Source organism: Ascaphus truei, chromosome 10 (genome assembly GCF_040206685.1).
Source record: "Ascaphus truei isolate aAscTru1 chromosome 10, aAscTru1.hap1, whole genome shotgun sequence".
Lineage (NCBI taxonomy): Eukaryota > Metazoa > Chordata > Amphibia > Anura > Ascaphidae > Ascaphus > Ascaphus truei.
This window is the reverse complement of record NC_134492.1, coordinates 25,786,946-25,802,928: the sequence shown is the minus strand read 5'-3', so window position 1 is coordinate 25,802,928 and position 15,983 is coordinate 25,786,946. Positions and strand designations below refer to the sequence as shown.

At 42.0% G+C, this 15,983-nt stretch overlaps 1 protein-coding gene across 2 annotated transcripts in view; it reads left to right on the top strand.

Annotated features, from left to right (window-relative positions):
- TRABD2B (TraB domain containing 2B) overlaps positions 1-15,983 on the top strand; it is a 237,770-nt gene that overhangs the window by 90,037 nt on the left and 131,750 nt on the right. For both annotated transcript variants that reach the window (XM_075616275.1, XM_075616276.1), the window contains exon 3: positions 15,749-15,895. In XM_075616275.1, coding sequence (XP_075472390.1) covers positions 15,749-15,895 — 147 coding nt within the window. The remainder of the gene's footprint in view (positions 1-15,748; positions 15,896-15,983) is intronic.

Genomic DNA, 15,983 nt, shown 5'->3' with positions numbered 1-15,983 from the left:
CAGGAATCAAAGGCTCAAGCAAGAGGGGCTTTATCTTCGTTGACATTTTTGCCATTTCCTCATCACATTGAACATATTTAATGTCCAGCGTTAAGAGTAGGTGGTCTAATAATGAGCTAAAGGCAAAGCCACAGGGGGGGAACTGAAAATAAAGCAGTAATATATCCTGCCTTGCATTCCATTTTTACGTTTATGTTTATTGATCTTACCAACAAATGGCAGATGTGAAATACAGCAATGGCCTGTGTCAATAATACTTGTGAATCCTATGTAAAGTGGCAAATATACTGTTATATGTTATTACCAATGTATCCAATGGCATGAGCTGCAGCTTTATAATAATAATAGACAATACAATAGCCCCTCTGATCTGTAGTCTTTTTTTGGACCTAAACCAATTTTAAGTCTGGAACCTTTCTGATTTATTCTTCATTGTGCTGTTAAATTATTTGCGCAAAACATGATTCCACAGTATGTTATGAAGATCCTGAGCATATCCATATACACAAGGACAGTGCTATATGACTTCAGCGCTTCTCTGCTGCAAGTAGAAGTAAGGAGTGAAATGCTGATATCCCATCCACATCAGATTCCAAGGACTCCCTCCAGAACTTAATGGCTTTCTGAACATCTTGCTCATGTCTAGTGAACAGAGCAGATCAAAATCCAACAAAGAGATGTTTTAATGAACCAGTGGCTATGGCAGAGGTTTTTACTCTGACAGGGGGGCTATGTTGCACCAATGAAAGTAGACCATTGAGGTACAGTACTTGTAAGGTATTGATGCTTGGGATATCCCAGTTCTCCTCGCGTATGTTCTTGAATTCTCAAAATCTTGATGTGAAGGCTATTACTTGATTTGCTGATTGAAAAATTAGTACTTTTGAAAATGTTACTTATCTGAAGGTTCACAAAATGTGAGAAATTCGCCAATAATCGCAATCAATTTTTGCTAAAGTTGCTATTGGTGTTCTAATGGGAGTTAACGCTGGGAACGGTTGTAAAAAGCTGTGATAAACGTGCCCCAAGGTAAGATATTCGCAGTTGCTGTTTTCTTGGTGAAGTTTCATATCTTTACAACATTTTCTCCAGCTGTGAATGAGCCAAATTTGCAAAGTATTAGTGCCTATGAGTAATGATAGAGGTTTTGAAGCCTCTTACCTGGTAGAACTGCCGATCTGAACGGTGGGCGGACGTCACTCTGTGACCTTAGTTAATCTACACTACTCCGACTCCACAAACACAGCTTGTTCACAGCACTGATCTTTTTCAGTGTGTGGTTTCTTTATATGCGGACCTAGAAGCAATAAATATTTTGGAACAAAGTAGCGGGTATTCATTTAAGGCTAGTTCTGGTCTTGAGGATGTGATGAATGGGCTTTAATTTACATGCCGGCGGTTTGGTAAGTGGTGTATCTTGCCACTAGAATGGCCAAAGCCACAGCAGTCATATGTAACTAGTTCTAATGAGCGGCACAGTGCAGTGTTTAGGAATGATGTATGAAAACTGTGGGGAGCTAGAGGTGTTTTTGATAAGTTAAGACATCATGATTAACAAAGAAAATTGATCTTTGAAGTTTGGAAACGTGTACTGCCATTAAAGGCGCAGTCCCTGCAATATTATATTTAAACATGCACAATTAAAAAAATTAAAAATATTATGCATAATTAATGAGAAAACAATAATGAGTTCACATTATAATAATTGACAACAAAACACTTAGACATTAACACGTAATAGCTACTAAGTATTTGTTGAGCTCCCAAGAACATCCCAAAACATTTGTTATTTCTAGAAGATGAGTCCGTTCTAGTTATTACAAATGTTATTTTCCTTATGACTGAGGTTGGTCTGTCCGTGGGGTTCAGAAGTTCAGAAATAAAGGAATAATTTGTACAAGAAAAGCAAAAAAAAAAAGAAAAAGAAACGATTTCAGAAGCTATTGATTTCCCCCCTGGGAGTAATCAGTAACAAGGGGCAGAGGTCAGTCACACATTCCAGTGCCACTTAGGAAACCCTTCACTTTCAACTTTAGTGGCCTCGTTTTAAGTTTCTCTTGATGAATTGTAGACAAAACCATGATGTGCAGCATAAAAAAATGCCAGGAAAGGAAAGCGCTGATTGAATTCTTTTATTTGTTCTTTTTTAAGAGCCTATAAATGTTCCAGAGCTTTGTTTCCTATGTTTTTTTGTTTTTTTTTTACCACTGTTTAAAATACTTATCACCAGGGCAGTGATTTACAGCGCCCCAAAAATGCAAAATCTGTTTCGAGAAAGGGGGGAGGGGAGCCAGCCCATGCCATACATGACAAGTTTAGCAAGGAAAATGAAACATTATTAATATCATTACTAAGAATAGGCAAGTTTGGACTCTGAACTCTGCGAACATCGGCATTTGATCGGATGTCTGAGACGAACTCCGGAACAAATGTAGAGATCGGAATGAGTCAATTAAGAGCCCAAACCTGAGAAAACATTTAAACGTATGCACAAAAGTGTAAAATGTTCCAAGAGAATATGTTTTTTTCAAAATGTCTTACTTGTGTGGAGTTCTCCCCCCCCCCTCCCTTTTCTTTCTTTATTATTTTTACAATTTGAAAACCAAAACCAATTGATTTCCAACAACCAAAGCCAAAAGCAGTACACGCCGTGTTTTTTTTTTGAACTACTGTATAACACCAGTGAAAGTGCCGAGTATACTCTTGTGGACGGAGGGTTAATGGAAGGAGAAGCAAAAGTGAGTCATTAAGTTCTTCAAACATGGACATCACGCAAAGCACATGTGAAAAAAACTGTCCAGTGTTATTGGCTTCCTGAAAATAAACTTCTTAATTTTTCTTCTTATTTAATTGAAACACTATGGGGGGGGGGTAATTCGATATGCTGAAAAGTAATCATTGAATTATCCCCCTAGGATTCTCGGTCTTAGTGACTTATTGTGCTAAAAAAATAAACTATCTGGCTAACAATGGAACCACGAGAACGTGTTGGGGAAATTCAAATCAATAACTAAAGGGGGGTTGGTGGGGGCACATCGCCTGTAGAGAAGGAGAATCTGAGAATCTACAAATAGTCTTATGACAAAAGATGTTATATAAATCTTCCAAAGCATCTATCAGGGGTAGCCAGCTCCAGTCCTCAAGAGTTACCAACATTCCAGGTTTTTAGGATATCCCTGCTTCAGCACTGGTGGCTCAATAAGTGTCTCAGTCTTCGATTGAGCCACCTGTGCTGAAGCATGGATATCCTGAAAACCTCCCCTGTTGGTAGCTCTTGAGGACTGGAGTTGGCTTCCCCTGAACTAGTTACTAGGAAAATAATAAAGCGGCAGTCCGCGCTGATCGACGTTTTCTTTTAACTCTGTTTTTTGACCTTTCACCTACCTCTGTAGTGGGTCCCGGCAGCCACGCCAGGGTTCACATTATGGCTGATTTTCAAAGCTCCTGGGCCCTGCCGGCCAATAGGAAGCAGTGACGTCATCAGGTTTGGCTTCCTATTGGCCCATGTGAATGGGAGCCTTAAACTGCAAAAAAAGTGCAGTGAGATACCGGCCCCCCCTTCGGAGGTATGTATCTCTGAAAGCAGGGAGCTGAAATTAACAGAGTTCAGCTCTGTAGACCCCCTGCGTCAATCCTGTGTTAACAAAATGGGGGGTGGGGGGAAACGGCTTGGATTGTTCCTTTGAGTTTATACTCAGCTGCAGTATATGTAGATAAGTGAGACTGGGCGATTCTGGAACTGTCTCCTAAAACAAGTTTACAGATGCAGATATCCTCACTTTGAGAATGTACCCCTGTCCTGTGGGATACCAGCCTTATTTGTGTGTGTGTTAGGTGCCAAACAGATTCCCCAGATGTGTCATCTGTCGCTGGCCACTCCATCTGTCGGAGGCCTGGGGCTTGCTTTCTGCATTAACGTGAGATATTATGCTCGAATTATGGGGCAGGAATTCTGCACAGTAATGGGGTGTGGAACTTACAAACGAGGCCAATGAGAGAAGATAAAACAAGTGAAAGTAAGGTTAACGAGAAGCGGAATGTATATCATTCACCAACAGGTCAGGTTTTAAGGATATCCCTGCTTCAGCACAGGTGACTCAATACTGCTTGAGCCACCTGTGCTGAAGCAGATATATTCTTAAACCCTGACCTGTTGGTGGCCCTTGAGGAGTAGAGTTGGCAACAATGCTGTAGGGTGTAGTGATACTCCGTATCACTAATGGAAGACAGTGCTGTTGTTTAGGTTCTTTCCAGTAGTAATGGAATTGACTTCCTTGGTAATTTCTAATTTATTTTGCCATTCATTAAATAATAAAATGTATGCTTCGAAAATGTATTTATATACAGTAACACAGTATTTGCTAACAGTAATTACTTGAAAAGTTGTTATAAGTGTGTGGGTTAGTGTGTATTTCCTTTTTATATACTAAGATAGTTCATACTGTATGCCATTGGGGTTACAGGGCCCTCTGGAAGAGGGTAATCAAGGTTTGGAGCTGGAGATAGAGGGAGTTTATTGAACATTGATGTGAAGGGAGTGCCTTCCGATGTGAAATGTTGTAAGGAACGGCGACAGTAGCGGGCAAGAGATGACGAGGACTGCCATTTACGGAGTATGGGGAAGCCATTGCATATGTCCAATGGAATATACCCAGCACCACTATATTGTAGGAGCAGTCTCTACCGGCGAGCGAACAAATAGATAACAAGTGTGGAGTCAGGAGGTTGGAAACGTGAGGATGACTAGTTTCTCAGCAAATGTGGCTTACGATAAAGGGATAAGGAAATTGTTGGGTATCCCAAATATGGGGGAAAGCCAGGGAGGAATTGAAAGCGGTCACTCGGGGATCTGTGTATTTTCTGCCGCCAAGTTGTATGTGTCGATGCTTCTACTGAGGTTACTGGGACAGTGGAAAGCAAACTGTGTATTCCCAGATAGATATTGAGAGTTCCTCTGTGTATCCCCAGATAGATTTTGAGAGTTCCTCTGTGTTTCCCCAGATAGATACTGTGTATCTTTCCTGCTTTTATTGGCTCTCAACCTTCTGCTAATTTGAGCAGATGAGGAATTCATGACATATGTGTTACTTCGTTTTTTCAATACAGACATTTTAGTGGAGTGGCCCAGTATTAATTAGTATGTTGGTGTCTCTGAAGTGGGTGAACCCAGTTCAGTCCCATTGCCGGCTCCATCTGAGCTCGTTACTGTCTGCCTGTGCCTCACTGATCAAAATGATAATTCTGAAGAATTCCATGTACAGTGCTGGGTACATTGCCAGTGCCATAAAAAACATATTACACATATTAATCACAATGACATGTACAGTAGCTCAGATAACCGTGTTTATCAGTACTCCACAAATAATGTCACTTAAGAACAGCCCCAGTCAAACCGTACACTCCTGAAAACCCCTATTAGGAATCTGAATTCTTCTCTGTAATATTTCTCTTCATATTCCACTTAATACCCAGATCTCCATCACACCCCCTGAGATCCTGTGCTGTAGTACCCCAGTTGTGTGCAGGCTGCCTCCCAAACACTGATGACTGTCTGTGGCTGTGTCAGTTTCCTGCGCCGTAGTACAGTTATAGGAGCAGTGAGCCTGGAAGGAATTTATGAAGTGTTTGGGGAAATGGCAGCATGTGCCAATTTGCTGCCCCATATGTGCATATTTGCACAACATCAATATTAATCAGGCAGGACCCGTGGAGAAGGAATGGTCTTTCCATCACAAAACACTGAAAACAAGCACTGTTCTACTGGAAAGTTGAGAAACTTAACCTTTCACTAACAGGGGACTCATCATTCCAGGCCCCTGTGACTGTGATAGCGTGAAGGGGCAATCTGTGCTGCTCTTTTATATTTCTTCATACACCAGGCCCATTGTTTTGCCCATGACCTTGTCAGTCATTACTCAGGTAGCCCCCTGGTTGCAGAAGTGATCTTTTCTTACGTTCAGCCTTCCTTAGGATAGAGCAAAAACGTCCTCTTATAACTTCTTTGCCAGTGCTGGTGATGTTGCCGTAACATATTTAACAAAACAATCATTCAAAATGGCCGCTGACCAAACGCGTGATGTCAGGGGAGCGTGAATGTATTGGTGAATGAGTATTTACTCTCCCAACATGGCACACTGAAGTCCACGTCAACGATTATTGCCCAGGCAATGTAATTTAAAAGTAGCCATGGGGAATTTTTACTCTGGGCTTTAGGAAACAATTAATTTCTGATGATTATAAAAAGTAGATGGACCGAAGCTTCAATGTTGACAGTTATACTGTACATAGATTTATATTTAACCATTGTTCTATCTTTTCTGTGTAGATATTTAATTTTTTAGCATATTATAACATTATTAAATAGTAACAGACATTTTTTGTTATACAGCAAGGACCCGCTTCTCGGCGCCCCGATTTTTGGCGATCGGCCGATATGGCGGTACCGAGAAGGGGGCTACCATGTCTGCGCATGCGCACAACGGGCCAGTCCGAGGTCGCGCATGCGCAGAATGGGGGCGTTTGCAGGGGTTGAGCATGCGTAGAAGGGCAAATTGCCGGTCCGCACATGCGCGCACACCAAAAATCACCGGTTCTCGCTTTCCGGCGATTTTCGCTTAGCGGCGGGCCCTTAGAACGGAACCCGTTGCAGGCCCGGGGCCCTCCTGTATGTGTTATTAAATAGTACCAATGGTAGAAGCTTACATTGCATATTAATCTTGCCCATCATTATTGATGGGCAGGGTTTTTTTTTCAGAGGGTCGCAACCCAGGAAACATTTGCCAATATTTTCGATGACAAATTCTGTGATGCACTGATGGGCATTTCTTCAAAATCCTAGTGAGCAATGCGATGAACTTGTTACACTTTCGCACATTCCCAAATCATGGGGGAAAAACTCAAAATAATGGAGGAAATTGCAAACAATTTTGCGAAGCGAATTTGAAGACATTGGCACCCATTATCCCAATCACGTAGAAGCCAATAAGTAAGCAGTTGGCCTTATATATTCAGTGGTAATTGAGAGTAAATTATGAAGTGTTGCACAAGACCTTTTTGTGAGAATATTGATGCTTGCAGACATTTTGGAAATGGGCTCCAAAAGTTCCAAAACGAGCCGAATGCAGAAAATCTTCTTTGCTTACCCAGCCCCACGTTGGGCGTCAAAATCTAACACCTCTTCCCTCGGCTAACAGAAGAGGGGCCACAACAACGTGTCCCAATATCTGTCAGGTGTTGTATTAAAGTGCAGATGATGCTATGGGGCTCTTATTACCATACCTTGTCTCTCGGGGTGTTGGCATCTATACAGGCTGGTGTAGTAAGCAAATGAATGGTGGGCACAAAACTTTTCTTAAACTTTATTATTAATAGGAACAGTCCAATACATCTTCTTTGGAATGCTCCGGCAGCGTTCCCAAAGAGACACAATTCTTTACTTTGTTATCCACATTGTAGGGCAGAACAACAACAGATGATGGTGGTTCCATACCACTGAGATCCATGGGCAGGGTGCCATCTCACCTATATATTCACCCTATCACTTGGGACAGAACTGTTGAAATTGCTTTCCTTCTGTAATTCCCAGGTGATACTCCTAGGCATTAATTAGGACCCTTGTTTGAAGTACCCATATTCCCCTATTGTGGGTGGAACATACCTCAGGGCTAAATAGTGGAACCCTATACATTTAGTGAACAATATAGAACAAGATATGGGGGGGTACCCAGCACTCAAATGAGAAAAATAAAGTAAATGACAAATATGTTATAAAGAGATTTTACTGTGATATTGCCGCAATATGATCACACAATATGTATAGATAATCGCAAAGGTCACCAATATACGTACAACTAACAGCAAATGGAGTGTGAGAACACAGGGTGGGGGAAGGGAATCAGGAAAATACAAGGGAAAAGGGAGACGGATCAAGACAAATAAGGGGGCAACGTTTTGGGGCAGGATGCCATTTCTGTCTCATTCCCCAAGATCACAGTGATCAAGGATACTTCCCTTAAGTCCTATATGGACTATTCATTTTGAGTTGGTTTCGGAATTAATTGTTTGATTGGGTAATGGTTGAATTAATTCATTGTTGATGTTGTAATTGCTTCTATTGATTGGATTAGCTGGCTACTGTTTTTATTTAGTGACGTGTGTTTTTTTGGAGTTTAGTTACGTTTTATTACTGTGTGTCTTGTGTATTAATTTATTGTCATTAGGGTGCCCATTGAGTGCTATAGAGGCTTATCATACCCATATTATTATTATATGGGTATGATGTACCACTATACTTCTCAATGGGTATAGGGTGGGTATAGTCTGTCAGGGGTGGGTGTTTAGGCCTCACGGGTGGGTCAAGGGGGTGTTAGCCCTAAGGATGGGTGTTTAGACCTTGCGGGTGGGTAGCGGTTGGGTTAACCCCTTTATTACCTTAGTGGTATTAACCACTAAGATAATGAAGGGGTTAACTCCCCCGCAACCCCCCGCAATGCCTAAACAGCCACTAAGGGCCAAATTCCCCCTTCACCCAACCTCGCTAGCTACAGTATTGTATTGTATGTTTCTTACAGTAAGCCTGGCACGGGTGTTTAACCCCTTCATTGCCTTAGCGGTTAGCCGCTAAGGTAATAAAGTTGCTGTACATGCATGTTTCCTGCCTCGGATGCATGCCGGGGGGGTCCGGAGCTGCTATTAATGGCTATCAGCTCCAGAGACCCCCGGCATCAATCCGAGGCAGGAAAGGGTCCTGATTTTTTCTAAGTCCTGACACATCGCAGCTCATCGAGGCATCTCCCCACCAATTGACCAAAAAATTTGTGCTGAATTGGATTTGGGGAGAAGAACGCCTTTTAGGGCTGCGATAGGCCGTGACAGCCAACTCGCGGGTCTCTGAATCGCGCGAGTTTATCAACCATCCGAAAATGGTCGATAAGCGGCTGATCGCTGCTCAGTCGGCGAATTTCGGATAGCGATAAAATTTTGCGTCGATACAGGCCGTTATCGAGCACTTATCGAGGCTATCTGAATACGGGTACCCATTTTGGGCGATAAGTGCTCGATAAGGGCCTTATCGAGGCTTTCTGAATAAGGCCCTATGGGCCTTAGTAAGACAACTTGCCTAAAGATGATCACTTAGCCAGCGAGAGAAGGGAGTGCTTGATATTTTTCTATGTTTATTTTTTGTGTTCTCCATGAAGATCATTGGCTGCCATTTTAAACAATCCGAAAAAAACATCAACAACCAATTTAGTTTGCCAATGAAGATCTCTGCCAACACTTGAATGGGTTTAAATGAAGCATTTGTACAAAAATAAAGCTTTGCATACTACAGAAACTATGTCACTTTTTCCGAGATTTAGAAACCTTCCACATTTGTTTTTTTGTGTGTGCGTGTCTCATAATTCAAATAAAAAAATGTGCTTGTCTATTATTTGCTTAAACTAAATATTTAAGTTTAGTAGCTGTACTGAAGCCAAAGCTTTGATTAAAGTAGGATTTAAGCCGTGCATGATATATTAATAGCACATTATTCTAAACTGTTTAGCCTTTTTGGAGTACAGATTTTCAGTGCGTGTTAGACAAGTCACGGGGATGGGATGTGTGTCATACAGATTGTTCTCAAATTGTAGGAACTGTATGCAGCCTGAGGATTATTTCATATTCCCTTCACTAGCTAAAGCCTCTGATTTAAAACATATATATTTTTTAAAACTAAGAAATCCTATCATTTTATTGTAATTTTATTGTATTCTGCGGAACCCCAACCTCTCTAATAGCGCGTCTGAGATCAGAGGTATTGTAAGGAACCCCAACCCTCTCTAATAGTGTCTCTGTGATCAGATGCATTGTAAAGAACCCCAACCCTCTCTAATAGCGCGTCTGAGATCAGATGCATTGTAAGGAACCCCAACCCTCTTTAATAGCGCGCCTGAGATCAGATGCATTGTAAGGAACACCAACCCTCTCTAATAGCGCGTCTGAGATTAGATGTATTTTAAGGAACCCCAACCCTCTCTAATAGCGTCTGAGATCAGATGCATTGTAAGAGCTCCAACCCTCTCTAATAGCACGTCTGAGATCGGATACATTGTAAGGAACCCCAACACTCTCTAATAGCACATCTGAGATCAAATGCATTGTAAGGAACCCCAACACTCTCTAATAGCGCGTCTGAGATCAGATGCATTGTAAGGAACCCCAACCCTCTCTAATAGCGCATCTGATATCAGATGCAATATAAGAAACCCCAACCAAAAATGTGCTTAATTTTCTTTTGTAAAGCACTCAAATCTTTGCTTTTAGCATAGCTTCATTTGTTTACAGAAGCCAATTAGATTGTTAAATTATTGACAACATTTTGTTTTTCATCTGCTACCATGGACTGCACCTTTAAAGCCCTTATTCCTTCCCCAGGACCTCACAGGGTAGGAGTTTGCAGATCATATTCCTGTAAACCCCCAATTCCACAGAAATACAAGCCTCATTGAAGACGCCTTATGGAAACTTCTTTGATTAATAAGCTTCTTCCTCGGGAAATAGTACAGTGCGTCTAAGCAAACATGTTTTTGCATCCGAGAGGAGTACGCCCCCCAATGTAAGAGCGTAAACATAGCTATTAAATACGCGTTTCCAGGACTTGTACCTAGTAATACATGTTTAGTTCTTCTTGTTTCTGGGTGCTGTCATGCTGTCTCTTTTTGTTTTGAGACTGCCATGTGGGTTTATTTCCACAGCGTGTTGGTTTGGCAGCTTTAACAAGCTCCCCATACTTAGTCCTGTCTCAATGTTTTTAGATTATTCCACTCACATTCTTTTAGAACCCACAATGGGGGATGTTGGGTCGGTCCTTTTATCTATCTGCGTCTCCAGTACCAAAACATAGATTGGAAGCTCATCTGGGCAGGAGCTGTGCCTGTAATATTCTATGTATAGTGCTGTGTACCACACATTCATTGTGTAATTGTGAGGCACTTTGAGTCACATGGGGAGAAAAGCACTATATGAAATAAAGTTAGAAATATTTCACTAAGAAGCCAAACTTTCCTCATATCCTTTAATCCAAGCACTGAGATCAAAATCAAAACCAGTCCTAATGAGGTCTGACCTCCCCCCTCCCACGCAGGCACACATTGCTTTATTGTCCCCCTGATTAATGGGAGATCGTGTTAATTATGGCTGCTAAAATACCCCCAAAGAGGTCATTTGACAGAATCTGTTTGTAGTTTGGATTATGCCAACCGCCAGTTAATGTTTGCCGAAGCCCTTCTCTTAAAGGACTCTTTCAAAATCAGCATCGGCCACAGTGCAGCACTTCAGAAAAAATGGCTTCAGAAAGCACTTCCATGGAAGGGTCATAAATCTGAGGAATCGAAATGTTATTTTCCAAAGACTGAGTAATAATTTTCCATCATTTCCTTGAGTAAATAGCATGTGCTTTATTTAGTAGGTGGGACTTTCTTCAGGCCCTCTAACTTAATAAGTCTGTTTATTTTGAAGTCAGAGGTGCAATAGTCTTTCGGGAAATTGAAACGGGAGACACAGTTTGATATGAAGGGCTTGGGGGGGTCACCGTCTCTGCTGCGATGGCATCGCTTTCTCTTCTCCGCACGGGTGGGATAATAAATACGGCTGCGGTTTAAGATGTCTGTGACCTGGCACAGTGGGGAATATGACACGGGATGAAAGAAGGCCTATTGAGTTTATGAAACATAATTCCGCCAGCCTCACAATGTGCGACTTTAAAGTCGAACGGCCAAGTGAAAAATACTTTTGTCTTTTTAGGTTGAAACTGCTGTTCTCACTTTTCTAAACTCCTCTCCTTCTATATTGGTGGCATTTTCTGTCCCTGAGATAATGAGCTGTGAAAAGTAGGGTCCCTAAGAGTGATGAAAATATCAAGCAGGAATTGCCAAAAACATCAAAAATATCAATAATGTCTTAATTTGTTTTTAGGAATTTTGAAAAAAGAAATAAAAGGGTAATTACTGCTTTTGAAGCCTCTGCATCATAATATGAACTTAGCGTTAATGTATTTTGAAGGAGATTGCTGTTTATAAATGTATTTACTTTTAGGCTAAAGAATATTAATTACTTTTACACCCTCCATATATTTTATATTTCATTGTTCATCATTGCGTAGACTTTCAATGTCTCACTCGGAAGAGGGCAGCACCTATCACAGAATATACAAGACACGCTGTTTCAAACATTTATTCCAATGTGGCAGTCCTAGCGAACACGTTGTAAAAAGGATATTTATGTTGGTGGCCCTTTTTAGGAGATCCTAAATATAATTAAACATCAAAAGCAAACAAAGATAAAAAGTTACTAGGAATTGTAACAATAAAATGTGATGTCAATGACAAAGGAAAAGTGATACTACTTAGTCCTGTCCCATTTTGACATGCGGCTGATTCATTTGAATGGCAGCTTCTCCCGATGGCCCATTGTGCATTTCCCACAGCAGCGAGCGGGAGTGATAATGACTGCTACATCTGTATCCTGTATCTTAGATCAGTAAAGACCACGACTGTAAACAATGACACTGAGTTTGTGAGTTTGAATCAGGGGAACCTGGTTCAATTCCTGATGGTCACCTCCTTATGACCTTGGGCATTGATCACTTTATCTTCACGTGCCTGTGTTTTTCAGGCACCAAAAACATAGATTGCAAACTCATGTGGGCAGGGACTGTGTCTGTAACAGTCCTGTGTGCTGCGTACCGCGCACTACACTGTAATTGTGAAGCGCTTTGAGTCCCATTGGGAGAAAGGTGCTATATGAAATAAAGTTAGTAGTAGTAACATTTAACACAATACAGAATATTATGTATTCAGTATGCAGGGAGGTTGAGTCAGATGGATGCAGTGAACACTTACTTTGATATAAGTCTACTTGTGAAGAATTCATAAACTTTTCAATGAGCAATACAGGGGCAACAGTGTGAAAATACACTGCACAAATGTGCCAAAGACATTCCAACTGGACCCTATAGATGTACTGTAGCAAGACTTAATGTTGTCAGTACCGTGCCATTGTGGCACCGAAAACAGAAAAGGGTTAACGCTGTGGGGGGGTCCATGCTTCTTAATGGGACCCCAAGCAGCATTAATCCTTTGCTTGCTCGTGCTGACTTCAGTGCAATAACCCCCATACCCTCTCTCCTCGTGCAGTAGCCCGTAAATGTGGAGAAGAAGTATGGGGGATCCTCTCCTCGGGCTCTACTCCCAACGGTCTGGCACCTGGAATTTTTATTTAGATAAATCTGTTTGTTTGCAGTCAGACTATGCCAGTTTTGCAGCGTCTCTTACAAAACATATTCTTCGAGTTTCAGAAGATGGTAGTTCAGATGCTGAATGTTCTGCTATTTACTTAACCTCTCAACATAAGCAGAATTAATAAGCATTGAGGTGTTAAGATAAGTAATACAACAGATCAGTGTTCCTTGTGCAGTAGAGATGTGTAAGCAAATCTTGACCAGAAATACCAAAAATGGGTCCCACAAAACCACTCTGGGAAACATCATCTTCCACTTGACGTCTCTCCTCATTAGAGAATATACAGTATCATTGGGGGGTAATCAGTGGCTTTTGGCTAGAAACACTCTAATAAAGAGAGCTGTTTAAACATAAAATATTGTAATATTTATTAATAGGATGGTACAGTTTATTAGTTACTAATCAAGTTCAATACACACTGAATTGTAATGAACTCATCATTAATACGTAAAAACGTATCTAAACGTTTGAAAGAGAAGAGTTACTTACAGTACTGTGGAGGGAAGCTGCATTTCCACTTACTCTGCTATGAAAGTTATATTAAAACAAAGGTATTCCAAATCACTGAGTGGGTCAATAAAGTGTGATAGTGACAATTCAGCACTACAGCGTTGGAAAGTGCCATGGAATTTCTCTGTATTAGTAGTGACTGCTGAATCAGCGTTATCGCACTTTATTGAATAAGCTCCAGTGTCGTGACAGCTCAATTTAGACTGTATATCACAATGATAAGATTATTCCTTGCGTAGCGCTGCATAGTACACACAGCTGTAAACACACAAGTACAATAAGTGCCAGACAGGAATCTGGAAATTGCTTTCACCCTCCTGTAGACTTGGCAAAGTAGTGGAATGGAGTTGGAGTGTGCAAGGTGTATATGGGGGGAGGAAGTGGGGTCATATGGGTATTGGTGAATTGTTACTCTATAGGGGTGTAACCCCCTTTCCCTATGCCTAAGGGAACTACGCGGGCAACTACACGTGCTGCTGTACCTGTCTGCTCACAGGAGGCCTAAGACTCCGCCTCTGGGATCCTGGGGTGAGCTCTTTCTCTCTTGCGTGCAACGCCTCCACCTATGATGGATCCCAGAGTTGGCGGATAACCGCTCACAGGAACCAATACACAGTAGTAAGCAATACACCACACAATGTATATAACTAATCTTTACTGTACACACACTAACACAGATAACACACACTATCAGGTACCAACACAGTATCGTGCAGAGACCCCAACACTTAGTGGTACCCCCAAAGTACTGAAGGTTCTGTGGCACCAATAACCCCTGGTGTCCTTCCCAGCAATCCCACCCAAATGTGAGGAAGCGCTACTCCCTGTAGATGTTGGTGCACGTTGGGTACCTGCCTGGTACTCCAGTACCCAGGTGCTGCTTGGTGCGGTGTATTGGAGCGGGTCCCACGTAGCAGGGTCTCCGACACAATACCCCAGTCTCCTAAGGGTCCTGATCCTCCTTGCAGTGTGAACTCCAGCCTGAGGGTCTCACCCAATGACTCAGGGTCCTGTGGCCTGGTCCCAGGGTGCACCACCCGGTCACCAGCGCAGTAATAATAATAATAATAATAATAGGAAGAGTCCCTATCTGGGTCCTTCCCTGCAACACTCCTCTACAGGTGTCTCAGGGCCTAAATGGGGCCTACAGGCAAGTCTAGGCCTAGTCCAGGAGGCACAGCTCCCTGGACACTACCTTCTTCCTTCACTCCTCCGTCAAGACTGAAGTGCGTGCTCCCCACACGCGGAGGATATCCTGTTCCTCACTCTTGCTCGAATCCCATTCGCTGGGACAGTCCCATGTGGTCTTCCCTTCCATCTGAGGATTCTGGGACATGTAGTCCCACTGCTGTATATGCTGAGCCATTCTAAGATGACCGCCGGACTCCTGACACTGCGCATGTGTGCCTCGCCGCACTGCGCATGCGCAACCAACCAAATGGCCGCCCCCACACTCCCGATCGCGTGTAGCTCTGGCCTACCAGCTGAGCAGCTCCCCCGCACCAGAGGCAGGGTAGGGAACTCGGCTACATCGGCCATTCATGAAACTGTGATAGTGCCGATCGGGGCATAGCAATGCGCTGAAGGCCGCTCTGACATTGAAGTGGTTGAGTAATAATAATAAACTTCCCCTTTTAAAATCTTCTGCCACGATTCCACCACAGCGGAGGTGTATAGTGTCTTTAAATGATAAGGTGTTATATATACAGTACATGCTAATAAGTATTATGTGTTTGCTAGTTGGACTCCAGCAGAACTCTTTGTAACAGTAAAACATTCAATATGAAGAACACAATATTGATAAAGAATATTTTGCAGTATTTGATAGAGGCTTGATACTTGATGCCTCTGTAGCTATTTTTATGTTCTAGTTTTACAGAATCCATAAGCAAAGTTATTACATATGTTCCCACCCTAAAATATTTATTCTAAAAAAACAAACAATGTTTTTGGATTTTCAGGTTTTATTTGCTTTAAATCAAACATTGCTCCAACACGAGAGTCTGCGGGCGGGCAGCTTTCAGGCTCCCTACACAACAGAGGACCTCATCAAACATTACAACTGTGGAGACCTCAACGCAGTGATATTCAACCACGATTCTTCCCAGGTACGTGTCAAGTTAGGAATTTAATGTCAAGTAAATGATAGGTTCAAGAGGTCTCATGAGCTAATAATTGACATCGGAGCTAAGGCAC